This window comes from Melampsora larici-populina (genome assembly GCF_000204055.1).
Source record: "Melampsora larici-populina 98AG31 unplaced genomic scaffold MELLAscaffold_31, whole genome shotgun sequence".
NCBI classification, from domain to species: domain Eukaryota; kingdom Fungi; phylum Basidiomycota; class Pucciniomycetes; order Pucciniales; family Melampsoraceae; genus Melampsora; species Melampsora laricis-populina.
This window is the reverse complement of record NW_006768795.1, coordinates 509,973-536,742: the sequence shown is the minus strand read 5'-3', so window position 1 is coordinate 536,742 and position 26,770 is coordinate 509,973. Positions and strand designations below refer to the sequence as shown.

General features: G+C 40.9%; 6 protein-coding genes across 6 annotated transcripts; 3 read left to right on the top strand and 3 right to left on the bottom strand.

The window, feature by feature from the left end:
* Positions 1-4,856: 4,856 nt before the first annotated feature.
* On the top strand, positions 4,857-6,078 carry MELLADRAFT_108703 (uncharacterized protein; the record flags this gene model as incomplete). The annotated part of the gene is made up of 3 exons (XM_007412577.1): positions 4,857-5,115; positions 5,261-5,662; positions 5,747-6,078. The coding sequence occupies 3 exons, from the start codon at positions 4,857-4,859 to the stop codon at positions 6,076-6,078; spliced, it is 993 nt and encodes a 330-aa protein (XP_007412639.1).
* A 1,191-nt stretch (positions 6,079-7,269) lies between these two features.
* On the top strand, positions 7,270-9,092 carry MELLADRAFT_89606 (uncharacterized protein; the record flags this gene model as incomplete). The annotated part of the gene is made up of 4 exons (XM_007412578.1): positions 7,270-7,985; positions 8,059-8,284; positions 8,350-8,534; positions 8,636-9,092. 4 exons carry the CDS (start codon positions 7,270-7,272, stop codon positions 9,090-9,092), a joined length of 1,584 nt encoding a protein of 527 aa, XP_007412640.1.
* A 3,814-nt stretch (positions 9,093-12,906) lies between these two features.
* Positions 12,907-15,616, bottom strand: MELLADRAFT_49259 (uncharacterized protein; the record flags this gene model as incomplete). The annotated part of the gene is made up of 3 exons (XM_007412487.1): positions 12,907-15,094; positions 15,180-15,341; positions 15,419-15,616. 3 exons carry the CDS (start codon positions 15,599-15,601, stop codon positions 13,100-13,102), a joined length of 2,340 nt encoding a protein of 779 aa, XP_007412549.1.
* A 347-nt stretch (positions 15,617-15,963) lies between these two features.
* On the top strand, positions 15,964-16,897 carry MELLADRAFT_37566 (uncharacterized protein; the record flags this gene model as incomplete). Its single annotated transcript, XM_007412579.1, has 6 exons — positions 15,964-16,004; positions 16,083-16,101; positions 16,183-16,219; positions 16,297-16,529; positions 16,612-16,687; positions 16,758-16,897. The coding sequence occupies 6 exons, from the start codon at positions 15,964-15,966 to the stop codon at positions 16,895-16,897; spliced, it is 546 nt and encodes a 181-aa protein (XP_007412641.1).
* Positions 16,898-17,219: 322 nt separating this feature from the next.
* Positions 17,220-18,464, bottom strand: MELLADRAFT_108700 (uncharacterized protein; the record flags this gene model as incomplete). Its single annotated transcript, XM_007412486.1, has 4 exons — positions 17,220-17,374; positions 17,870-17,969; positions 18,071-18,156; positions 18,251-18,464. The coding sequence occupies 4 exons, from the start codon at positions 18,462-18,464 to the stop codon at positions 17,220-17,222; spliced, it is 555 nt and encodes a 184-aa protein (XP_007412548.1).
* Positions 18,465-25,743: 7,279 nt separating this feature from the next.
* On the bottom strand, positions 25,744-26,296 carry MELLADRAFT_108699 (uncharacterized protein; the record flags this gene model as incomplete). The annotated part of the gene is made up of 2 exons (XM_007412485.1): positions 25,744-25,841; positions 25,900-26,296. The coding sequence occupies 2 exons, from the start codon at positions 26,294-26,296 to the stop codon at positions 25,744-25,746; spliced, it is 495 nt and encodes a 164-aa protein (XP_007412547.1).
* Between the last annotated feature and the right edge of the window lie 474 nt (positions 26,297-26,770).

Genomic DNA, 26,770 nt, shown 5'->3' with positions numbered 1-26,770 from the left:
AATAGAGTAATTTCTATTATCTCCATACTTCATCGCCCTTTCCACATTATTATATACAAACATGTAACTTAGATGAAACAGCCAACAGTAACCCTTTCCCCTGACACAGCCAGAGGGGTTTTACCGGTGCTGGACATATTACAAGTGTTTGATAGCCTAGCGGCTACAAAAACACTTAAAACAATGAAAAAAAAAAAAAATGGTGCATCTGGAAATGGTCTGGCGGAAATACTGGATTCGATTGCTGGAGAACAGCCCTTGTTGTTGATTCCGTCCCAGATATAGCCTCGTAAAAACTTATGCGACATGTCTTCTTCCACAATCATCTCCTGTTTCCTTTTCGATAATCTGTAATTCACTTCATATGTCAGTTCTTGTGATAAATATCATATTGATAAAATGAAACATTTTTTAGATTGGGATAGAGAAATACCAACCCAAAGACAGATGTTTTATCTCCTTCAGGTATGCTCAACTCCTGGGTGCTGGTTCCGACACCCTTTGACGTTCTGTAAAATATGACATACATTAGTTCTCGTACTGAGTCTCTTTAACACATATGTCTCGACGATTCTTAAACTTTTTTAGGAAAAACAATATGAAAAAATACCAACACATCGGTGTTGTCGGAGACATTTTTCACCCAGCTTACAGTTCCCGAGGTTATATGCGAAGCAATACTGCTCTTCTTCCCGCATATTCCTTGTATCTTCAACACCCAATCCGTTTTTGTACTTATAGTTATGATTATAGTACAAAGGTGAATTTTGAGGTTTTGGAACAAATGAGTCTCGTTGGTTTGAACGTTGTCTGGATGGACCTTGGTAAGGTCATGAACTTGTTGACGCTTCTGGTTGTCGTATTTTGAAAGCTTTTGCCATATATTTCATTGCGAGAGTTGAAAGAGACTTATGATCAAAATCCCCAAAAGACAAATTCTCCTTAGCTGCAAAATTTCGACGCAAAGCTGCGTCAAAATTCGCCACACAAATCCAATCAGCTTTTGAACCGTCCGACATGAATTGATCTTTGATAAAATCAGCGTATTTTGAAAAATCCTCGTAACAACTTGGAAATGCTTCCTGATAAGTTTTTTGAAGAATGTCGAAGTAATAGAACCATTCTTGAGTGTTGACCAATTTTTCGGATAGTGCTTTGTTTTGTAAAGATAAGTTTTTATCTTTTCCGTCCAAAGTAAGTGGTGCATTATAACCTTTTTGTTTCGCCATATATTCTCCTTTAATACGACGGAGGTCAATGTATTCTCCTTCCAACAATTCTTTAGATAGAGTTTTAGCAAAATCTGCACGTCTAACTGATCTGTTAAATCCTTTGACCGCCAAGGACAGGCTTGATGCGTAACCTTTTTTAGCATTAGCAAACCGAATTGCTCCAGGTGTGTAGGAACTTTCTGAATTCGGGCCTGATAGAGCTCTGGAAGACCAATCCCATTTCTTCGATTTCTTCGCCAATTTGGCATCTGAATCATCTGAATCTTCGGAGTCGATGTCCGTTTTATGATGTTTTGATTTCTTACTACGCTTCTTCTGACTGGCAGGAGGACTAGATCTTGCTCGAGATGATCTACTTTCTTTTTCATTCTCGGCATCCAGCAGGTTTCTTGCCGTTTGGGCCATGTCGATTTCTTTTTGGGTGAGAATATGGACTTGGCCCGTTTGTTGACCCCCTTGAAAATCTTTCCTTCTTTCCAGAACAATATCATCCGGAAACGTTGGATTCGTAGATATGTCAAACACGTATACCGGGTCATCATCTGATGTAACCGGCCTTGTAGGAATAGGTCCCTCATTCTCATGGATGGGACGACCGTTATCTTTATCTGATTTGATAAGGTCGGACGCAAACTTGGACCATTGTCGGTACCAGTTTGGTGTCGTACGGAACAATCTCAGCAAATGATGATCTGATCTCTGCCATAGATCTACCGTTGGAACCGCCAACTGATTCATATTCAGTGGATAAGATTTCCAACTTCTCGGTGACCACTTTTGCATCATTGTAATCAAATGATCCTTCATTGCTCATTTGTAGGTTTTTTAGAAAGATATATTAAGAGGAAGCTTTTTTATAAACCTTTCTTTATCGAAAAAACTTGTTTTGAATGGAACTTGAAGATATAACTATAAAAGCAATGATGAATAAACTTTGACGATGGTGATGAGAATGGGAAAAGTTGGATTTGAAATGGTCAACAGGATGACATCATCCTGTAATCAGAGATTAGTTAAAGTGAAAAAAGCCCCGAATTGTTAGTTACAGGACCACATGTACATATCCAACTTTCCCCATTCCACTGTGTTAATAACCAGTTACCAACAACGAGTTGATTTGATCATTTACAGGATACAAAGTAGAAGCCGGGCACGAAGCCGGGCACGTGCCCGGCTTCTACTTTGTATCCTTCAATTGTTCAAGCTACTTCTGGAGTGTGGACAAAGGGAATCCGCCATGTGATTCTGGAACACCAAGGATGTCTGGATTTTGTTTTGTTTTCATCGTTATATGCTCTAAATGTATCACACATTATATTTGCCTTTGGATATTGAATCATGAACATTTACATGGCCTTTAACACTGTCACCATGTAAATATCCTTGGAGCACACTGATGTGCGCCCACAAAGGTCTTTCCTTAGACTCTGTAATTAAGACCCATCAAAGAGGTGCCATAACAGGTGTATCTTCCCCTCATCAACTGCAGTGTTGACAGTCAGATGACCCAAGCTGAACACAAAGGATTCCGTAAATCCTTCAAGAAATCACTATTCACCAAGGGTGCTCAACAACAAGCTCAGTCTAAATCCTACCAAAATACTTTCAGATTTGTTTCAAAACTCTCCACGTGTGCGCATCAACGTGCTACAAGGATATTGACATGGTTAGCATGTCTTTTTTGCAAATTTGAACTACAATTCAAGAGAGGTTTCTCATTTTTGAAGATTATACATTGAAGAATACGTGCACTTGTTGCGTCAATTAGAAGAATTGTCGCGGAGATTACGTGTAAGACAACTCCTCCATCATCGATTCGGATTCTATGATTTTGAAGGTTTAATCTTGTGTATGGTCCTGTTTGACGGCATACTGATTCAAGTAGTTCCGGCATGCGTCCCGGTTTGGGGCATAGGACACATGTAATAAAGCACCACTCTGTAACTCGTTGCACCATCTAGATACAAATCTGTTTTAGTGAAGCAGGACTGCGATTTTGGCCATGGTATCTATCACCAAGATTTCCACTTATAACCGAGACTCGGGTCAAATTTTGTACCGTTGTGAAAGTAGCCCTGAAATGGCGGTAAATCTACCTTACCGCACCCGAGCTCCGCACTAGTTAGTGTTGGTGTTCAGTGGTGTGGAGCCTCGTCGAACAGGACCTTCTCCTCCATTACCCCGAGTATAGATGTTCGAGAGCTCTTGATTTGTCTCTGTTGCAACTTGCTGGGATGTGATCAGTCCAAACAAGTCTGATAACGTATTATCCGACCTTCAACACAGTTTGGGTCAGCAACTTTCTGCGACTGCCAGGAGGCATCGGAACGTGCCTGCCCTACGTCCTTTCAACGAGACATACATTTTCCTCGCTTGTTTGACATTGATGGTCTACTTCGTCGATTTCAAGTACGATGATAACGCATCCTCTCATTTTGCGCCGTCGCTACAGATATTTGAGCCTGATTCTCCGCTATCACTATTGATCCTCTTACGTACGGTCTAGAGCGGAAGTGCGGCAAAGAGGAGAATAAGAGGGCGATGTCTATGGCTGTGATGCCGATGCTGTTCTGTCAAACCTGAAATGGTGTTTAAAGCCTCCCTCGGCAAGCCCAGTGGCTGCGTGAAGGGACGTCAAACCACTTAAAGACATCGCCGCGGTGAAGTTGTTTCCGTCAAGGTTCGACTTTAAATGCAAGAGAAGTTTGGGACATGGCATTTCAATTTTTGTACTGGAAGCATGCTTGTGTCTCTTTTTTGTAGATCCGACCGTCCGGCCTATCAGCAATTCACGATATGATGATGGTTGTGCGTAACCCATATGAAAATAATTCCCCGCATTCTTTCAAGTGCCTTGGTCATCGCCATCCTATCATATATGCATGTATGCTCCTGTTTCGACGGATCATAACTCATCCACAGGATGACTCCTTGTCTGTCCAAAGCCATTGACATCAGTAGCCGTATCAGGGTACATCTGCTAAAACACATGTGTCATAGCCTTCCACTCTAAATCGAGGGATACGGAAGTACGTAGAGCGGCACATGTCGGGGACACAAGTCTGCGCAAACTTAAGTGGTGCGCTCAGGATTTTATTGAACTCAATTCCAGAGTACAGAGTCTGAGGTACGGAGGGAAGGGAAGATAGCGAAGACTATCATTCCATTTGGTCATTTCATTCACTCCTTCATTGATCGCCGGAGTCGATTGTGTCCTCGAAGATCTGGTCTCACCAGTCCCTGAAACGGGAACTTGAGATCATCTCGGTAAGATCGGCTGGTACAATTACTGAAGGACGGCTCAGACAAATTAGGTAATGGATATCATAGGAGTGATTGACTTATAAATACCCTCGTAATGCTGTTAGAACTTCCGTTCCTTTGCTATCAAGCAGCCACAATTTTCACCGTCTAGAAGCCTTTAATAGCATTTTTAGTAAAGATCCATCCGCGAATTTTCCTCTGAGAGCACAGTGAATCATTTTTCGACGTAAATATATATATATATATATATATCTTACCTATCCTCATTGATCAATTTTTAGTCCATATTCCATCTTTCCTGCTCTTTGCAAGATCTTTCAACTGCCTCTCCACATAGAATCCTCTTCTTTGTTACACATCATGGGCTCGATGCTAAACAATCGTTTATACGTTTTATTCTTCATTTCGCTTGCTTTGAGTTGGTCGCGGTCTCGTGTTTTGGAGAAAAGAAGGTTCGCGATAGGGGAAGAGCTACCAGTGGATAGTTTTCGAACGCATGCTATATCCTTTGAAACCGACGCGCTCAACTCGGAAATATCTGCATTGTCCGTTGGGAAGTCTAAGCCCTTGGTCAAGCTGCAGAAATCGACCTTGAAAGAACCCAAATTCTTCCCTCCATGTACGTCGTTTCGGGCTATAGCGGCACACTTGCATTCCCTGATGTATTTCCGTCGAGATCTGTCTATCCTATCAAAAGAACTAACACTTTGTATCACTCTGTATCTTGACTCCGTTATATACCTGGCAACCCTTGATTGTATCAGATGTCGGAGAATTTGTTCACCCTCAAGTGGAGCACGCCGATACTTGGACCTTACTCCAGACGGTCGGTCTTCTATTCCCGGATAGTAGACAGACAGAGTTTCTATCTTTATGGAGGACGGATTTGGCAGGATACGTGACTCACAATATACAGCATATCCATGGTGTTGGCGCGTCATTGGCAAAAGCGGTCATTTCTATCGGTAGTGAAAGACAACATATGGTAGAAACACTCTCTGGATTCATTGAAGGCAATGGACCATTGGTCAAGAAAGCTATCAATCTTTTTGATCAGGTTTTAGAAAAAAGAGGATCCTCTGGGGGTGCGGCTTTGTCGACCGGAGGGATAGTCGGAGTTTCGCAAGGGGATGTAAAGTTTTCGCTAAGGGATGCTTTTGGAGAACGTGCGTTGATGTTTCCTATGTCAATTTGCGTGAATGGACTGAATATTAAAGTTATTCTTACTTCATCATCTTTGAGGTAAACAGAAGCGTGGAAGAGAGTATCAGAAGCGTCTGAAGACGGTGATAAGCTTCTGAAAAAACTGACGATCTACGATGAGAATAACGTGCAACCTTCTTTGATAAAAGGAGAAATAAGTGATCAAGAATATCAAAGGTTGGCGAACCTAGTGACAAGCCTACAACGTGCAAAAAAGGACATCAAGACAAGCATTGATGTTTGGAAAAAGCTCATGGAAGAAAACCCACAAACCGACGACTCAATTGAAGCGTTGCGAAGCATCAAAACACGTGTTCATGGGTTGATAGAAAACTATAAACAAGACCTAATCAGTGACACTGACAGTATGGAGCAGTAATCGAGAGCGTCGCGCTACGAAGAACAATAAAGTCTCATGTCTACATTCTTGAACTATATAACCGAGGTGCTACCACATTTAGAGCACATCTATTTACAATTGAGACTGTCTCGACTAAAAAATGTCTCCTTTGAGAGAACAGTCATTCCTTTGTTATCATTATCACTTGTAGCCCTCGATAGTTGTATGCAAATCCACACAAGGATGATCCCTCTGATTTAAGGGAGACAAGAAGAAACTGACAACTCTTTATGAAACATATGATCCAACTTTATGAGCAAAAGAGAGGTGAGATGGAGAGAAAGCCGTAAGTGAACGCAATTGAGGACATGGTGGTGAAAGGTAATAAGCATTAAGAAATGGGATCGTAGAAATTTGCGATCATCACTTTGCGGTCATTAAAGACCGGAAAGACTGATGTCCGTAAAAGTCAATTTATCCCGGGGCAAATCATATTTTTACAGTTGAACCCTAATTCAGAATGATCGCAAAAAATACAGTCGCAAAAAGATCACCTGAAATTTACATCCCTGTACATACATTATATAATTTTGCAACCTGAACTTCGCGACACATTTTGATTGCAAATAAAAATCCTCGCAAAAGTACATAAATCGCCTCTAATCGATACTTTCACAGGCCAAGTCTCACAGTCATTTCAAAGCATCGCAAAACAATAACCTGAAAAGTCAATCATTTCGCACAAAATGTTCAAATTTGCGATCAAAGCAGATAATTACCAATCCAATCGGATTGATGAAGAAAGCAATCACTACCAATCCGACGGATTGATGAAATATTACCGATCCAAAGCCAAGGATTGACAGATATTGAAACGAGAGGAAAGGGGTGTCATAATGACTAGCCCTCATGATGAAGAAAGAAAGATCTTTTCGAGCTTTCAACTGATCAATTTGTTTAGAAACGATCATTTCGTTTTGCTAGTTCAACAACATCATCTCTTTATCAGAATAATCTTACATATCTCTCTCTCTCTAACCAATCAACCTCAACAATAACCACATCATAATTCAATTCCTCATTAATCTCAATTATCATTTATTTCCACCTTTCAATCAGTTTCTACCGTTTAATTCCACATTTTGATCAGTTTTGCTTTATCAATAATACCCAATTGACCTTTAATCATTACTATCAAGAATTTAATCAATAAAATTTACGTTCACCAACATGAGTGACCCATCTTACTGTAGCAACTCTGAAGGAGATCAATATTCACATATCAGTGACTCTGAGCCTGAAATTTATGAAAAAGATGTATACAAAGACGAAGAAGATGAACAAGTTGTATACAAAGACAAAGACGAAGAAGATGAACAAGATGTATGTGAGGATGAAGAAGATGAAGAAGTTGAAGAAGTTGAATTCAAAGATGAAAAACCTTATCTTGCTTCGAAAAATCTTGTTACTTCTCCTCCGTTACAGTCTCAGGGAAACAAATCATCCAATTCTACAAATTCGACCAAGGGAAAACCTCCTCTTACTTCTCCGCCATTACAGTCTCAGGGAAAGAAATCCTCCATTTCTACCAATTCAACGAAGGGTCGGAAGGTGGCTATCAAAGTTAAGAAAACCTTCAGGCTACCCTTGGACCGTCCATCTTTCGAAACATTCATAGATGACAACACTACCCTTGACGACGAAGGTTATCCATTATTCCCAAATGGAAACACTGTCTGTCTTCGACTATCAGCCAAGCAAAAGTTCACCAACTGGGGGACTTTTGGATTCACTTATACATCGTCTGGTGGCAAAAGCAAAGGCCCAGGTGACTGGCGAACAGTCAGATATAGCTGTCTAGGGGTCATAGTCTGCAAGAGTCTTGGTTGTGATTATCTTGGATCACCGCCAACAGCAGCCCCCAAGAGAGCAGAATGGATGAGCAAGTTAGTATTTCAAAGTATCAATATTTTGAAAAAGATGATATTTCTGACCATTATCGCTCTCATATGGATTTAGACCTCAGAAATGTCCTGCTGCAAGGTGTACTGAGGAACTTCAATATATTGAATGTAATGACACCTTATGCCGGTTGGACGAACATGTCAGCGGCTGGGGCATCATACGCCACTCTGGGATCCATAACCATCGATGGCCTCGACGTGGCAAGCCGGACAAGTTGTCTTTGGCCAAGTTTGCCAAACGGGTAGTTGAAAACCCTGATGTGGGACCATTACGACACAAGGTACACTCGAATTCATTTCATTCTGCACCATTTCAAAAGATTACTAATAATTATTTGATTGCAAGGTCGGACGAGCTCCTGCAGGCAAGAAGGAAATTGTTACCGCTAGCAACATCCATGCAGGTTTTGGCAACCTACATCGGACTGGTTACTATCGACGTAAGCTCCTTGGGGAAGCAGGTGTTATCCCCGAAAAGAGTGTTCCAGGAGCGGCAGACAACTTCATTATGGACATGTATCACTGGTCTGAGTATGTTTTCTATTTCAAGATAATTATATTCTTTGTGATTACGATACTTATATATATTCTGCCACTTCTTTTTGGTCTTCCTGGTTTAATTCTGGCTTCAGGCGCGGTTTGAACGTTGTATCATGTTCTATGAAGCGTGTGAACATGCACATGACCTTTCAAACGGATTGGATGCATCAGCAGCTGATGGCTCGAGACGAGGACAACAGGGTCTATGGTGGCGGTCTCCTCTCAGACGTAACATACAAGTTTTTCAAAAACGGTTATCTTTTATCAACTTCTATGTATCACGAGGATCTGCGACGATGGATCCCAATTCTTTTGACTTGGCTGAAAGGCATGACGGAAAATCACTACGCCGCACACTTCAGTACCCTGATGAAACAATTCAAGCATGCCGAAATAACCGTCAAGGAACGTGATACGCTGGTTCGACAGGTAGTCGACTTTTCATTGGCCCAAGCGAACAGATTTGTCAAAGCGTACATGAAGGTTTTTAAGGAGACTGATCCGGCAGTGGCACTTTCCAAACTTCAAGGTTGTCATGAACATTTTTGAGCTCAAGTCACTCGGGTCAAGCGCAACCGAGCAATTATACCTGAAAAGGATGAGGTATGTGTTTAATTATTACAATTCCATTTGTATTTCATATTGCTGATATTTTTATATTTGAATTTACAGGATTCATTTCAAGCGCAAGCATCTTCACTTTTAAAACTAGACCGGCCAGGTAGTTTAACTTTTGATGAGAAGTTAAAAAAAATGATTAAGCAGTTCCCAAAAGCCAAACAGTGGCTTGAATGGTGGAAAGCATCCAACATAAAGTCAATGCTTTTCAAATCACGACAAAAGCAACTTGACGACGATAGCCTTTGCGATGACATCATGCCGTCAACAACAAATGCACAAGAATCGATGCATCGTGTGTATTACATGATAGCGTATGTTTTTGATTTTTCTTTGTAAGCTTTTGAATTAATCATTGAATTGCTTTTTTTCCTTCACAGCAAAGGAAACTGCTCCATTCAGATTGGTATCGTGCAGCTGTATGCCTTGGTGGCCTGTCTTGAAAGGGACCATGAGGACAGGCTTCGCGGTGTGGCAATAGTGTATGGGGATGAGGCTAAGAACTACAAGAAAGTAGCACAAGTTCTTGGCTGGACCAAGAAATCTCGAAAAAAGCGCGAAGCTAAGAACAATGGAAGACCCCCGGATACGACTGATGCATTGCTAGGACGTAGCAAGAAGCTTGGACGTCCTAAAGGTTCCGTGAATGTGGACCGGAACCCGGTCACTACGTACCCTGGATTTTATGCTTCCTCAACTCCTGGTCGTCAATTCAGGTGTTGGCTTGATGCCATGACTGAATGCTTGTATGCCATTCATACGGCGTTGTGGTACACCAAGTCTTCAGGAAAATCAGATCATATCTTTGCGAAACTATTGAAGTTTTTTTTGTCAAGGTCCACCTGGGAAATGGGTCAGGCAGGTAAAATTCGTAGCATCCTTTCTAATGGCCAAAATAGTCTCCACACAGCTATTCAACAACGATGTCCTGGAAGTTTCCTTCTGGACAGATACTCCTCTGCTGACCAATACTTCAGCGGTATTTTTGATCGGGAAACACGACCTAAGGAGCCAGCCTCTCCAGCAATCACACAAACTTTGTTTCGTGTTGACCTCAAACGCACATACACATGTCCAAAAAACAAAGATCATGTCTTAGTAGAAGTATCACATCTCAACACTATCATTTTATCGCACGAGAATTACAACGGTGATGAATCTTATTCTGAAACACCCCAGATCCTACATGATTGGGCTCCCACAGGTAGCTATCAAGGTTCAAATCGGTATTGTAAAAGCTGCAAGACCACGACGAATCCTCATGCCCAGCCTTACAAGGAATTCCACTCACGACTTCACCTCAATCCTCCACCTCCTCATCTCCATATCCAAGTTGACATTGCCTACCTACATGGAACAAATCGCTCCGAAGCCTTCAAGATGATGAGAGAGTGTAACTTACCATACGAAATGATACTCGACGGAACTATCTACTTAATGCGAGCACGAGGTTTTTGGAATGGTGAACATTATTGGTGTCAAGTGGTACGTACAGTAGGAAACCTGACCGGGGTATGGGGCCACAATGATTTGGAAAATGCAGGAATAGCGACGTTTCTGTCAAGTGATGTGGAAGTGATTGGGGGTCAAATAGCAAATACATCATGGGTGATGTATTCGCGAGCTCCTACAGATAAAGAAGCTTCTATCTCCAATGATGCCAACACGAAGATAAGCAGGTCTCTGGGTAAAAATAACGTAATTGTCCGACCTTTTTCACAACCAATTTGTGAGGAAAAAGAACATACCAATGACGCAGAAGGTGTGTGATTTCTTTCTTTTGCAATGTACTAGATTCTTGTTTATTGAGATGTTGCCATCTATTTCTATTATATAGAAATCGAAGCTCCTCCTTTGGCAAAGCTGAAGACCAAGCTACGTGAAACAGGTGAGTCTTTATTTGGTTGGTTTGCTTTACCTATTGTTTACAATCAGTATGAATTTATTTCTTGTAGAAACCAAGAAAGAAGAAAACGAATATGAAGATGACGAAGTTCCTCTGCCAAAGAAGAAGAGAATATCAAAGAAATCAAAGAAATCAAAGAAGGAGAGTCCACAACCAGGTGAGCAATTCGATTGTTTTATTCAGATATCATTTCTGCAGTCATTGATTCTTATGTTCTTATGTATGTTCTTCATTTATTTCTTGTAGAAACCAAGAAAGAAGAAAACAAATATGAAGATGACGAAGTTCCTCTGCCAAAGAGGAAGAGGATATCAAAGAAATCAAAGAAGGAGAGTCCACAACCAGGTGAGCACTTCGATTGTTTTATTCAGATATCAATTCTGCAGTCATTGATTCTTATGTTCTTATGTATGTTCTTCTTTATTTCTTATAGTTAAAAAGGAAACAGTTAATAAGACAACCAGGAAAAGGAAGATACGTGAAGAGAAAGAAGAAGGGGTTTTAGTTAAAGGAGCCAAAAAGGCGAAAGGTTGGAAAGGATGGGCCATTGTGGAAGAGGAGGAGGATGATGATGAGGTGTTGGAGGCCGCCGAAGAAGGTGATGAGGGTCAAAGTATTGCACCACGGAAGTCAAAGCGTACAAAACGCAAGAGAACGTAATAGCGTAGGTTACTCGATAATTTTTCTTTATTTTCTCGTCACTCTTTCAAGTTTCTCTTTCAAGTCTCTTTTTAGTCTTTTTTTGTTCTATTGAGTCTCACTCCTATTGTCAAGCGTAATTGGTATTCATCTTCTAGTCACTCCTTCGAGCTACATTTGTGTGTGTTACCTTCTTGACTTTCTTTGAAGTTTCCATCCTCATTTCTTTTTCTCGCTGGTCACTTTTTCTTGCATTTTGTTCAAGCTGTTTTCGTGCTCGTAATGAATTACTTTTATTTTTTTGAACGTAAAGTTTGGATCGCAAAATTACATTTTAAAAATGATAATTTTCACTTTTGCAATCTATATTTCGGAAAGTTTTTTACGGTCTTTGTACACTGCAAAACATTGGTCGCAAAACTCAACTTTACCCCAAAAGTTTACACTTTTACGAGTATTATTGTTTACGTACATTAATGTCCGCAAACTCATGACCGTAAAAATAAATAATTTGACACCTGTGGCCCAATTTTACGGTCATTATTTTACATCAATTTTTTTTGTGAGCTTTGGAAAAATTGGAATGATCGTAAAATTTAACTTTGCCCCGGGATTAATTGACTTTTGCGGACATCAGCCTTTGCGGTCATGGAAGACCGCAAATTTCTTACACCCCTTAAGAAATTAAGGCCCGGCGAACTATGAAGCCCTGTATCCCAAGTGACACTGGTTTAACACTTCCTTCAACATTGTATGTACACAAGGAATTGGCAGGAGGACCATGTGTTGAGGGAAAAGAGTCTTGGCGTGTTCCTGATCAGTTCTGATCAGCTTGTTAAAAGGTTGCAATTCTCTCAGAAAATCATACACTTTAGAGGTGCAATGCAAGCACGACATGAGGTTAAATATCACAATTACGCCCGTGCTACTTCTAGTTAAGCGTATGTAAGATTATGATGAACTTGATGTGTGCTTACATTGACAAATCATAAGGCTTCTACATGGTTTTGACTGAAAACTTATCGAGATATGACAAGATCTGGGATTGACAAGAATAAAATATATATAGTGCGATCAAGTCAAACCAACTGCAGAGGTCCTGTTATGAGCTCACTTTTATTACTACATGACTGACTAAGTACCAACAAGAAAAAAATAAGAAATAATTCGGGGTCATATCCAAAAAAATAATCTCGATGTAATAGTTGATATAAACAGTATGATTACTTAGACACAGACCTGAGAAGCAATGTATGAACCACCATGAAAAACAAACATTCAATTGCATGAAGAAAAAGTACTTTAATAAGCAAGTTAATGCCCCGTTAGGATAAAACTCCACAAAACACGAAATCTGAGCCCCCCGAGAAGACTGTGATATGAAAATGCACGCTCAAAGTGATCTAACTTTGGTTTTACTAGCACTCCTTTCCACCCTTCTACGTTTAGTTCGACCAGTTTTCTCCTCCCCTTCAAGTTGTACCTCGTCATCTTCTTTACTTCCTTTCGATAATCCAATCCCAAATGTCTCACTGACTTTTGCTTTAGGCTTAGCTTTCGAAGGTGCTTCCTGAACCGGTTCTTCGGACGGGATAAATGAAAGTTCCATTCCACCTCCAGGTAAAACCCGGACAGATTCAGATTTGCTATCAGAGTTATTTCCTTTTCCTTTCCGTCCTCCTTCAGTCTCACCCGCTAGACGTTTCCCAAATGTGGTCTGCTTTGATCTCGACCTAAGAGCCAATGCATCTGCATCATCTTGATCAATGAGCATTTGAGGACGATTGTTGGGCTCATATTCGTTTGAAGCTGATGGTGTTGGTATTTGTTGGGTTGTTGCTTTACGCTTCTGTCGTTTGTCTGAACTCTCGGCTTTACGTCGGCTCTTCTTCCAAATATCATCATCTTCACTACTATCATCTGAATCTTCAATTTCTTCTTCTCCATCCGATTGATTATCCGAACCAACTTCCGTACCCTCACTCTCAGAATCATGACCCATATCTCGTAATTTCTTCCTAACCGATGCAACACTTGATGGATTCACTGCTGCGTATTCTCTTGAAAATTCATCAATTTCGAAATCTTCATTTGTAAACAAGTCTTTAAATCTGGAGTCTTGTAATAATGATCCACTAGGTGCCGCTTTCTGTTCAGTATCCAATGAATGATCTTGTTGACGTTTACGTTGAAGTTTATTGTCTTGCTCAAGTATCCTTTCAGCGAGTTCTTTATTAATCTTGATTTCTTCCAACATCTTATCAGCTTCATGAGATTTTTGATGTGCTTTACTTGCTCGAATTCGACTTTCTTGTTGTTTTTCAAGTTTCTCTTTGACCAATTTATCTCGATGTTCAATATAAGCAAATGGATTAGCGATCGCCTTAGCCTTAGCATATAACCTTAGATCAACAAAATAACCATGCATATAAGGTCTTAAAGCCGGTGTACCAATCAAATGATCTAAAACTAAAGCTTTCAATTCTGAATCAGATACGAATTTATAATCATCATAAATAGCAGGTTCTTTTGATTCTTCCATCTCTTCTGTCATATTTTCCAAGAATCGACACCATTTAGGAGCTGGACCGAGTGCTGGAACAAAGTACCCTGTCATTGGACTTGCTTCATTTGCTAAAAAGATTAATCCACTTTCAGGATAGATATGCATATCATTGATAGGTGAAACTGGATTGACTGAAACTAAGTTTTCGGTGGTATGACGTGACCAGATCTTGACTACGTTTGAATCAGCTGTAGCAACGAACCCTTCATTCTGTCCGAATCCACTAGCAGCAATAGATGTAGGCCACTCGATCTTCTTGATGGGTAATCCGTAACCTTGATCTTTGGTTGTATGCGGCATAGCTGCTCTAAGATCGTAAAGTAAAGTATGACCACTAGAAGTGCCTACTGCTACTGTCAGTCCATCAAGGCGAGATGCTAGTGCTGTGACCGAAATTGGAACCGAATTTTGAGTAGTAGCCAAGTTTGATATAGGACCTCCACCTAATGATGAACAAGGTAAAGAAAGTCGACCAGCTCTAGCTCTAGCTCGATGATCCCAAAACTCTATTGTACCTTCGCCACTTTCTGTTTCAGTTCCTAAGCTAATAAGACCATGAACTGGATTGATATCGATAGTATTGATACCTAAAACTTCTTCTGATAATTGAAAAGGTGCTAAGAATCTACCCTGTTCTAAATTTAGTCTCCATAATTCTGATCCAGCTCCACCACATAATGCATCACAAGATGGAAAATGATAGGCTAAGGCTCGACCGTGTTTGGGTATCCGTACTCGATAGAGTGAAGCAGTTTGTGTATGTAAATCAAGAGTTCTGTCAGTTTGAAGATGAATTGTCTTTGTCCAATCCGTCGAAAGAGTCTGTAGTCATAAAAAACAAGCAATGTGAGTGAAATGCTTCACATCAATTTGTTTGAAATCCGAGAATGTGAATTTTTGAACTTACACAAAAGTCAATATTTTCACTATCTGTTACTCTATCAAATTTCATAGCTAATTCATCCAAATCAAACACTTTCATTCGTGGTTTATAAGTTCCAGTAGCGATCATATAACGTCCATCAGAAGTCGATTTAATTTTATTGGAAGCTTCAGGAAAATCAAAATCCTAAATAATCAAAGGTTTACAAATCAACTTCAAACCGATTCAATAATCCTTACAAGAACCTTTTCTAGATCACTAACCTGAATTAAACTTTTTCCTTCAGTACCCGGTGCAATAGGTTTTCGTTTTTTCTTAGCTTTGTCTCGATGAGCTCGGGTAAGAGTACTTCCAAGCCAATCTGGTTGGGTATGACCTGGTGCAACACCTCCATTTACAGTATATAGTTTCGTGTGAGTTCCAGTTGCGGTAAAAGTTGAAGGCATTCTTGATGTTGGTTGAGTTGGAAATCTTCTCAATGTGGTTCAGCTGTTCAACTTTTTTTGTGGTGTGAAATTACAGAAAAAGGCAATACAGTCTACCTCATGTTATAGGGATATTGATATGCTAGTATGCAAAGCCTGTCAAAAACAATACCAGTTCCCATACAGCGATTTTATTTCCCTGCCACAAGCCGGCCAGCTCCGCCGATAGCTCCGGGTGGAATTTGCTACCGATAAATCCACCTAAAGCAAGTTTGATCTCGCTTCTTGATAAGTAAAAGGATATCATCCCAAGCCTGCATACTACTATCATAGCCAACCCGAAGAATATATCAATCGCACAGGCCACTTCGAATTCATAAACGATGTCAGACGTAGCTTATCTCAAGAGTTTACTGGGCGTCCAGTCAGAAGCTTTCCTCTCTGCGATGATCACCTTTTCGAATTAGAATCTGACAAAAATATTTCTTTTCCATGTGATCAGCCCAGATTTCCCCAAGAAGGTGTGTTATTCACTTTCCAAAACGAGTTCTTAAACATGAAAAGCCAGATTAGATTGAACCTATGACAATGACAATAACTAGGGAATCGTCTTTTTAGACCTCTTTCCAATCTTACGAGGTAAATCATCTTATATCACATTTGCATGCTTTCCAGAACGATATCTGAACTCACGATTGTTTTTCCATCATCATTAGACCCATTGGCATTTGAAACTTTGATAACCCATTTTATACATCATCTAACATCAGAGACGATACCTAAATTAGAGAACAAAAAAATTGATGTAGTCGTAGGATTAGATGCTAGGGGATTCCTTTTAGGTCCAGTTCTAGCTATGAGATTGAATTGTGGATTTGTACCTATTCGAAAGAAAGGTAAATTACCTGGTCAAGTAGTAGGAGCGGAATATGTAAAAGAGTATGGTACTGTAAGTAAATTCAAAATGGCTTTTTGGGAAGATTAAAAGGGTCAAACTGATGAGTCGATAATTTTTGCATCTTGATATTCAGGACGTATTCGAAATTCAAGCGGATTCTATCAAGCCTGATCAAAATGTCATTGTTATTGATGATTTGATTGCTACTGGTAAGTGATTCGATTATGAAAACATTATTGATATAAACAGGTTCATAAACTCACCTGGAATGATTCATAGGTGGATCGGCAAAAGCAGCCGGAGAGCTAGTAGATAAACTAGGTGCCAAAGTGATCGAATACTTGTTCTTGATTGAAGTTTCTTTTTTGAAAGGGTCTCAACACCTCAATGCTCCCACGTATGCGATGATCAAGGATTGAAAGTCAAAAAAATAATATTTGTATATACATATTTGTATCAGTTGATTTATCTTGCTTCAGCGGTTGTTTCAAGGCCGATGGAATGGAACAGGGCACGTCATAAATATCTTTCGAATCAAAAAATCTCCATTTTTGAGCAGTAGCCAGTATGATGCATCCGCTCAACCCGTTCATAAGTTTTCAAACAAATACATTCTCATCCTAGGGATATGTTTTTGAAACCACTTCCTGGGAACACACTGCTAAGGAAACAGTGAGCAAGCATGAGTAAAATTTCGATCCTGCCTTGAGGTTGTTGTAGGACAAGGCCATACCTTTACTTTCATTGTAGTCCCACTTTCTCAAGAGTTGGTTGAGTGTTTTCTAAGCAGAACTCAAATGAAGCTCCTGCCGTTTTGCGTACTTGAACTTCCTTCACCCGTGTGGCCTTTTCGATAACCAAACCCCAGGTAAAATTTTCATGATAAAACTCCGCCACTACTTACAATCCAGATTCAGTGGGCTTCAAACCTTTCAAACGTCCTTTATTATGGTCGTGCAACAACCTTCATTCCCCCTATGATATGGCTCAACTGGGTTACTCTCATAAAAGTCGCGACAACTTACACCAAGAAGATATTTGATTCGAAACAACAATGGACTAATAGACGGACTCGTTCTTTCGTACAAAAGACATCAACGTAAACTCCAACTGGACAGGTATGTACTGACAAAGAAAACACAAAGAGGCCAATGACACGACTACACATATAGTTAATTGCTATCCAAATTTGCATCAAGAAGTGTGAATTCAAAGAGCGTAGAAACAAGGATTGAATTGAAGATTTGGTGTATGTATATGAAAAGCAAGAGCCTTTGGGATTTCTTGTCCGACTGACTTTGGCAAAGCTTACTTGCGGTGTGAGTTTCTCTTCCCTTATTGACCTTTCTTCTTTTTGTGCTTGCCTGAGCCACCTGATGAGTAGGGCTCACAGTCTGAATCGCCCTCCTCTTTTACACCGGGAACGTCCGCCCAGCCCACCCTAATGAAAGTGCAATCGCTGCCTGTATAATCAAAAGTTCCCACAAGGTCCTGGAATTGCAAGAAAATGTAAGGAGTCAGGATGATTTATGGAAAGTTATAGAAAGGAGGAAAGGTTGAATCTGATTGCGAGGCAAATTTCCAGTGCTCACCCAAGTTGGACAACAAAAAAGACTGCCTTCCGTTGCGGCGTCACAGTGGTCACCGGCATGAGACCAATCGTTCCATGCCAAGACACCTATCAGAGATTGTGACCATCACAATATCAGCAATAGACAGAAGATGATGACACGCAGGCAGAATGATCTTTCCATATCAATGGATCCACTAACCCTTGTTCAGTGAATATTTTTGACTTGGGTCGAGCTCCCCGCTACCCAATTCTGTAGAGCATAAGGGCACGATTGAGTTGTCGACATTCGGGTCGGAGACGTCACCACAATAGTCTGGGGTGCAGAAGTGAGCGCCGCTGGCTGTGACTTCGGCAGGCGATATATCAAAGTATACGACGTACGATGCTAATAAGCAGAACAAGAAGAGCCTCATGATGAACAATTTATAAAGCGAAATGCGAATGGAAATGGTACAGGTATTGTTTAGTAGACGTAATGTGAATTTGGAGTGAAGAATGGTCCTGGATGGTCGAGAAACAGAGCAGCTTTATAGGATCCTGCTGAGGTACTCCTGGCATTTCCATTTCAAATTGAGATGCTATTCTTGATATTTATTCCAAGTTATTTTGAGTCTCTGTTGAAATTGTGTCGTGATCTGTCGTGATAGCTCGAAGGTTTTCACATCCCAGCATATCAAAGCTCCACGCTGTTACAAAAACTCAACTGAGTCCCTGGAGGAATTCCTTGGTTTGTATCTAAACAGGACCCAGGAATGCGCCTACAGAGGTATCTGATGTAAATTCCGACGTTTTGTTGGCGGGTTTTTAGGGCACTAAACGACACATTCACAGCACCTACAGTAGTGCAAAATGTGCGTGACATTAAAGGCTTTCGTTTAAGCTAGCTTTCAGCCTCATAGCACCAATACTGCCTGAGATAATGGGATGTAACGGTCAAAAAGAGCCTTAAAATCAAACGTCGGAATCAGGCCTTGGAGGCACGAAAAAAAATTGCGCCAATCGATTTTGCGCGAAAGTGAGGGGAGTTGAGAGGCTGGGAGTAGGCTCATTTGATAGCCCTAGTCCATGCACATCTTTTGAAGTGCTCTGGACCTTGAGACAAGGAGTGGTGTGTTGTGTAGAGCCCAAAAACTGAAAAACAGGTTTCATCAGATACCTCTGTAGGCGCATTCCTGGGTCCTATCTAAACTCCTGCGCTCGAAGCGTGCGAGACGCAGCGTGGGACTTTGTTGAGTTTAGTTTGTATCGGACATCTCTCACAGGCAAGGAACCTGTGTTACAGTCAAACCGGAAAAGCTTGCCACCAATTCCCCGCCAATTTGCTCGAGTTTTGCGGGCAAAATCGGTCAAGCTTTTCCGGTTTGACTGTATTTTGTAAATATTGCGATTTGACATTAGTCATGAGTATGTCAAATCAATAGAATGTGACACCATATTTGTATAACTATAACCGCGGTCTACCGCGGTATTGTTATGTATCTCCGTTCTCGATGGCCGCGTCGGAACTCGGGAGTATCGTCACACGACTTCGCAGGAAATTGCCACCTCGTGTGGCAGTGGGATGTCTCACCTATACTTATTCAATTCCCATGGTGCTCCTCGCACGCTAGAGAAGCAGCGCGGGACTTGGATAAGTTTAGATGTCACCCCAGGTAAGTACTCAAATGATAAATCTGGCTGGGCCTGGCTGGGCTGCTAGTACTGAAACTGTTAAAACAACACAGTGACACATTGAACTTGCCGGAAGCAGGTGTTGAGGGTGTGAATGATAGACAAGATGATATGTAACTGTAACAATTTTGAATATGTTGTGAACCACCTCGTGTGGCAGTGGGATGTCACCTATGTATACAGTTGTCTCTGAAATAACCCATACCTTTTTATGGAACCCAAAAGGTATGGGTTTTCATAGAGTATGTGTTATCACAATGGTCTTCTGGGCTAAAAAGTGGAAATTATGGACCAAAAAAAGCATGGGTTAGGCCAGAGTATGTGTTACAAGGGGTATGGGTTATTTCAGAGTTGACTGTATTTATCCAATTCCCATGGTGCTCCTCGCACACTAGAGAAGCAGCGCGGGACTTGGATAAGTTTAGATGTGACCCCAGGTACTCAAATGGTAAACCTGGCTGGGCCTGGCTGGGCTACTAGTACTGAAACTGTTACAGTCGTTCTCAGAAATGTTGGAAAAACGCAAAATCTCGAGCTGAGCTCGGGGTCCGTGCGCTGAGCAGTGACACGCAGATACACTACGGTCCAATCAGGACATCCGGTGGATGTCCTGTCTTGCGACATCCAACGGAGATCTGCCCGATCTCCGTTGATTATCCTCACAGAGGAGGTCGCGCGGATGAGAGCAAGGACATCGGCGCGATATCCTTGCTTTAGGTTCCGCGCGACGCTGAGAGACCTGATTCAATTGCCAAAACGCATTCAAATATGTAGTTCAAATGGTTTGGACCGCTTTGAATTGGGTTCTGGGTGCAGGAAGCCCAGCCCAGTGCGACCTATTGTAGTTCTCGATTTGGGGCAATTGGTTACATTGATAAATAGTAAGCAAGGATGAGTTCGTAATTTCATCCATTGGATCATCAACAAGAAGAGTACAAACAGTTGAAAAAAGGAAAAAAACAATAACCAAAAAAAATCGAGTTGAGAATTGTATAAAAGAGATGATTGAGGGATTGTAAATATAAAAGGATGAACCAAGAGACCTGCTCATAAGTGTTGGATTGACTTGTGAAGTGTATAGTAAGATGAAGGGGACAAATTTGTAGAATATGAAGGAACAAACATGGCCATAGAACGAGGCCAAACGAGGCCGAACAGCAAAGGTTGATGAGAAGATCTGAGGGTACAAAAATGATCAAGTTTGAAATTTGTGAAGGGGGAGAAAGAGGAAGAAGCCAACGCACGAGTTCCTCTTATGAGAAGCCCTTCAACAAAACTTTCTTTCAATCTCAGACCACTGTCAAGGTCTGAGCAAGCCGTGGGACTCGTCTCAGGGTTCTGTCTTATGTGTCAACCGGACTCAAATTGTTGACAGCCAGAACCCAAAAGACATCGCGAGGATATCTTGCAGTCATCCGCGCGATGTCCTTGGGGAGGATGAAGAATGGACATCCTCCCCTGTCAACCATTGACCCGTAGTGTACAAACACTGACAAAAACTTTGATTTTGACAGGTATCTCAAGATGAAAATTTGTTTACTTTCCATCATACCTCGATGACCACACACCTATCTTGCCAATGGCCAGGCTAACGGACCGATCTCTTCAGAAAAATGGTGACAACGTATGATTTCATGGTTAAGGGATTGTAACACGAGCTGAGGATCAGAGGAAGGATGGCATGGAGAGGACACAAGGGAGTTGAGGTTGGTGAAAGGGACACTGATCTCCACTCGACAGCTGCCATGACTTTTCCGTGACACATGTCATGAAAAAGTCACCTCCTCGGGACCACGACCTCAGTATAGTAGAGAACAAGATAAACAAAAACGCATAAGTATGAAAATAGCAAGGATTCCACAATTTTGATTTACCTATAGTAGAGAACAAGATAAACAAAAACGCATAAGTATGAAAATAGCAAGGATTCCACAATGTTGATGTGGAATCTTGGAGCAAACAGGAGAGGTTTTGTTGACTTTGGCACGTGATGTCTGTGCCGCAGTCGTGCCCGAGTCATGTGACCACAACACCCCCCCCACGACAAGTCACAGACATCCATCAGAGAAATAAAACAAAATCACAAGTAAAGAAACAATATAAAATGAGACAAAACACACACAATAATAACACTAAAGAAACATATCTACGCGCGCAGAATCAAAATAAAAAATAAAAAATAAAAAACTCTCTCTCTCCTTCCATTCTTTGATCTACTTTTTTTGATTGATTTATTTTTGATAATTGGATATTGAATTTTAAGAAAATTCGCGTTATCTGGAATTCTTTCCCCCGAGACAAAAACCACATTCACCCAGTTAAACTGGTATAGTCGACCTCTGTCTACGGAATCGGTTCCACCAGAAACGTTGATAAAATTTGAGACGTGGATAATCTGACATAAAGATGATTCATGAATTCTTCTACTAGTGATTTTCATCGAGTGAGTCTGAGATTTTTTAGAGCTAGGTCATGCAGTGTTGGTCCAAGTGGTTTTGTTAAGATGTCGGCTCGTTGAGATTTTGTGTCAATCCAATGAAGAAAGACTCGACCTTTGTAGACTTGCTCGTTAATGTAGTGGAATTCGCGATCAGTATGTCTCGTTCTCTTATTTGAAGAATTATCACTTGCAATGTGGATTGCAGACGTGTTATCACAATGCATGTTTACTACGTTGCCGTTTCCTGTGATATCCTCAATGAGATTCCTTATCCACACAGCGTCTCGACACGCCGTCCCCATTGCCATGTACTCCGCATGACACGTTGAAGAAGCAACGCACGTCTGCCTCTTTGATGTCCACGAGATTGGACAGTTCAGAAAGTAAGTTATAAAGCCATGTGATGATCGTGCACCTTCTCCTCCCCAATTAGCGTCAACGTAGGTGTGTATTGGCGTATCGACTTTAGATCTTATCGGTTTATTTTTAAGCTTTTGGACACCATTGGTGTTTACGTACCTAATTAGGTGCTCGATGGCATTCCAATGTTGTCTTCTAGGGTCAGATGAGAAACGGGCTAAGTAATTGACGGCGTATGTTATGTCCGGTCGTGTCGCGACTGAGAGGTAGTTGAGGCTTCCTATGGCAGATAGGTACTTTTCTGAGCCAAATTTTTCTTCTTCTTCAGTTGGTGTCATAGGGTTTTTTTGAAGGTTCATCGGTGTTTTTGCTGATTTCTCGTCTGGTAAAAAGGACTTGATTATCTTCTTAGTTAGTCCTGGTTGAGATAGGGTGAAACTGCCATCCTCATTCCTCTGGACATTCACTCCGACAATTTGATCTAATGACGTATCCCATTTAATGAGTAGTTTCTCCTTCAGCTGATTATGAATTTCTCGAAGGAGTTCGGTTGAGCTTCCGGTGACACATCCGTCGTCACTGTGTAACCAGATTATACAGGTGTCATTTCCTCTACGGTAAATATAAAGTGATTGGTCATATTGGCTACTTTTGAATCCCATCTCAGTAAGAATCTTGTGGATGTGTTTCCACCAGCATCTTGCTCCTTGTTTAGGTCCATATAATGCCTTCAGTGCTTCTAAGACTTGGTTCTTCTTACGTGCTTCACACATGTAACCTGTTGGAATTGAGAAATAAATGAGTGAGTCTATATCACTATGGAGATACGCTGATGTGATATCAAATGAGATAACGAAGTTCCTAGTTAAGTGCTCTCTCGAGAAGTCGAGCCGGAAACTTATCCGGACCCTCAGTGAAGGTTCTCACGAACCTTACAATTATACAGGTGTCATTTCCTCTACGGTAAATATAAAGTGATTGGTCATATTGGCTACTTTTGAATCCCATCTCAGTAAGAATCTTGTGGATGTGTTTCCACCAGCATCTTGCTCCTTGTTTAGGTCCATATAATGCCTTCAGTGCTTCTAAGACTTGGTTCTTCTTACGTGCTTCACACATGTAACCTGTTGGAATTGAGAAATAAATGAGTGAGTCTATATCACTATGGAGATACGCTGATGTGATATCAAATGAGTTTACGGGCCAATTCTGATAAGCAGCCACTGTGAGTAAGATTCATAGACCAGCAAACGTCGCCGTTGGTGCGAAAGTTTCCGTATAGTCAATGCCTTCCTGTTGACGAAAGCCTTTTGCCACTAATCTAGCCTTGAATTTGATCGTATTTCCTTCATCATCTACTTTTTTATACGCAAACACCCACTTCAAATCAAGTGGTACCAAACCTTCCTTCTTATCCACCACTTTCCACACTTTCATTTTATTCATCATGTTCATTTCGTTGTCGCATGCTTCTTTCCATCTACCTGATTCATTTGATCTCATAGCCTCTGCGAAAGAACGTGGTGGCTTGAGAATTTTGAGATAATCTTCACCGCTTAACGCGTGACTTGCCGCCGCATCTTGTTTATCAATCTTGATTTCTTCTACAAAGTCTCCTAGTTTAAGTGCATTGATGATATGCTGAATGCTTCCTTTCTTGTTCACGTTTTGATTCAGGATTTTATTTAATGAATTGGACGATGTAATCTCTTCATCTGACTTTGTTGGCAATGATTCGACTTCGTACGGGAATTGAGCTATTGCTGAAGGGAATACAGTCTTTGAAACTTCATCGTAGAAGAGCCAACCTTTTCCACCTTCAACATAACCAATCATCACACATTTTTGAGCTCTGTCTTCTAATTTGCCTGGTTGTCGTTGTCCTTGGTGAATGTGTATGAATGCTACACTCCCGAATGATCTAAGAATGTCTAGCTGGGGTTTTCTATTGTAAAGTAGCTCGAAAGGAGTCTTGTTACCTGTGATTGAATTCGGTAGTCGGTTGTGAATATATGCCGCGGTCATGTAAGCGTAATTCCAGAATTTGTTTGATAGTTTACTTGCTGATAACAACGTTCGGGCCATTTCTCCAAGAGTTCTGTTGAGTCTTTCAGCATTCCCGTTTTGTTCTGGTTCATAAGGATTAGAAAATTCATGATTTATTCCATTTTCTTTCAGCCATTTGCTCAAGTTTGCACCAATGTATTCTCCTCCATGATCTGATCTTACAGTTTTAATTTTCATGTCCGTCATTCTTTCCCACTTCTTGATTGTGTTTATTAATCTTTGATGTACTTCTGATTTGTGCTTGATTATGCATACTTCTGAAAACGTTGATGCTACGTCTCGGAATGTCACCATAAGTTGTTCACCTGTTAAGCACGGTGTGAAGGGTCCTGCAACATCAGTCACAAGGATTTCCATCACCCTAGGTTCTCTGTTAGTACTGCCTAATGTTCTGTGACGTATGCTCTTACTCTTTAGGCAATCCTCACAAGTTACCTCCGAGTGTTTCAGATCCGGAAATCCATATTCATCATGGTTTTTGAATAGTCTCTTAATTCTCTTCAAAGACACGTGACCTAGGCGTCCATGCCACATTTGGGATAATTTGTGAGATGATTTCATTGCGCATACTGAATGAGACAAAGCAGAGGGAGTACAATTTGATTTTTTAAATTTTCTTGATTGAATAAACCATCTTCTGTTTTTATGTACAGCATATAAGACCTTTCCATTTTTTGATTTTATTTGATAGTTATTATCTTCTTTCATTGAGATTTTTGCTCCACTTGCTAATAACGCTCCGGGTGAGATGATCATAGTCGTCGCTTTCGGGCAATAATAGACATCTTTGATGACCGCAACTTCACCGTCTTCTGTTAAAATTTCAAGATCGCCTTTACCTACTATAACAGCATTAGAGTCATTAGCTGCTGTCTTGATAGGGAGCAGGTTGGGTAAGTGGTGGTAGTTCTTTAATGACGTGCGATCGTTGCTTACAGCATCGGTAGCGCCACCATCAAATAAATACTCAGTGGGAACTTCACTGTCACCATTGGTGAGACCAAAACCCTCCGAAGACCAGTCGAGATCCACAGCTGATGCCTCAATTCGTGGTTGACTTTCAGTGTTTGTGACTTCTATTGAGCTAGCGTTGGGGCGGAGTGATGACGATCTTTGATTTACTGGAAGACTGTACTTATTCGGGAATAATGCATTCAAGCTATACCATTGACCATTACTGACTTTCCTCCAGTCTCTCCAATGAGCTCCAGTACGATCTCCATTTCCATCGTATGATTTACAACCTCCGGTACTATAGACGTGACCAAAATTCCCACAGATGAAACATTGAAGTAATCCAGACCTCACACCCCCAACAGCACTGCTTGGTATGTCGAGAGGTACGTTTGATGAGTTTTTGCGATCATTCTCGTTTCTGCTCCATGCTGAAGGTCCCCTTTGCCATCTGATCGGATCGATTTTCGGTGCTGGGCAAGGAGAAGTGAAACGTGACGTGGGGGAAGCTTGATAATTGTTTCCTGACGATCTAGCTGGGGTAAATTGTCTAGTTTGATTAAAACTCCTTGGCGTGGTGCTCATCGACATAGTTTCCATCTGAGTGCTGAGGTTGTTAATCACAATCGTTTCTGATGCAGTTCTTTCACGCGCTAAATAAATCTGAATAGCTGACTTGATATCTTTCAATTTATAATTAGGATTGTTCTTGTCGTACTTATTATCAAGGTCTTTATTTATTTCTTTGGTCATTTCAGGCGGCATGACGATCTGATAAAATAAACCTTTTATCGACTCTGAGTTCCATATAAAACCTGTGGATTCGATTTCCGATATGATAGAGTTGACAGTGGACATGTGATTGATCATTTCAGTCTCAGCTAAGTCTAATCTCAAGTTCATTAATTGAGTGAAAAGGGCAAATTGAGCTGTGCGACCTCCTTTTCGAAAGTGATTTTGGAGTGCTTCCATTGCTTTGTACGCGGTGTCAGAGTCGTCAGTGACATTTTTCAAGTTCATGTGGATTGTGTTATTGATCACACTGGTCGCTAAAGCGTCTCGTTTTCTATCTAAGTATGTAGAAACCGGCAGGTCAACATCCCTGTCAACTATGAGTAGTTCTGCAGAGCAGAATACGTATTATCTGACAAAGCAATCCTAACATAACCATCCTTAAGAAACCACATAAAATATTATATACATATTAAAATACAAATTAAAACACAC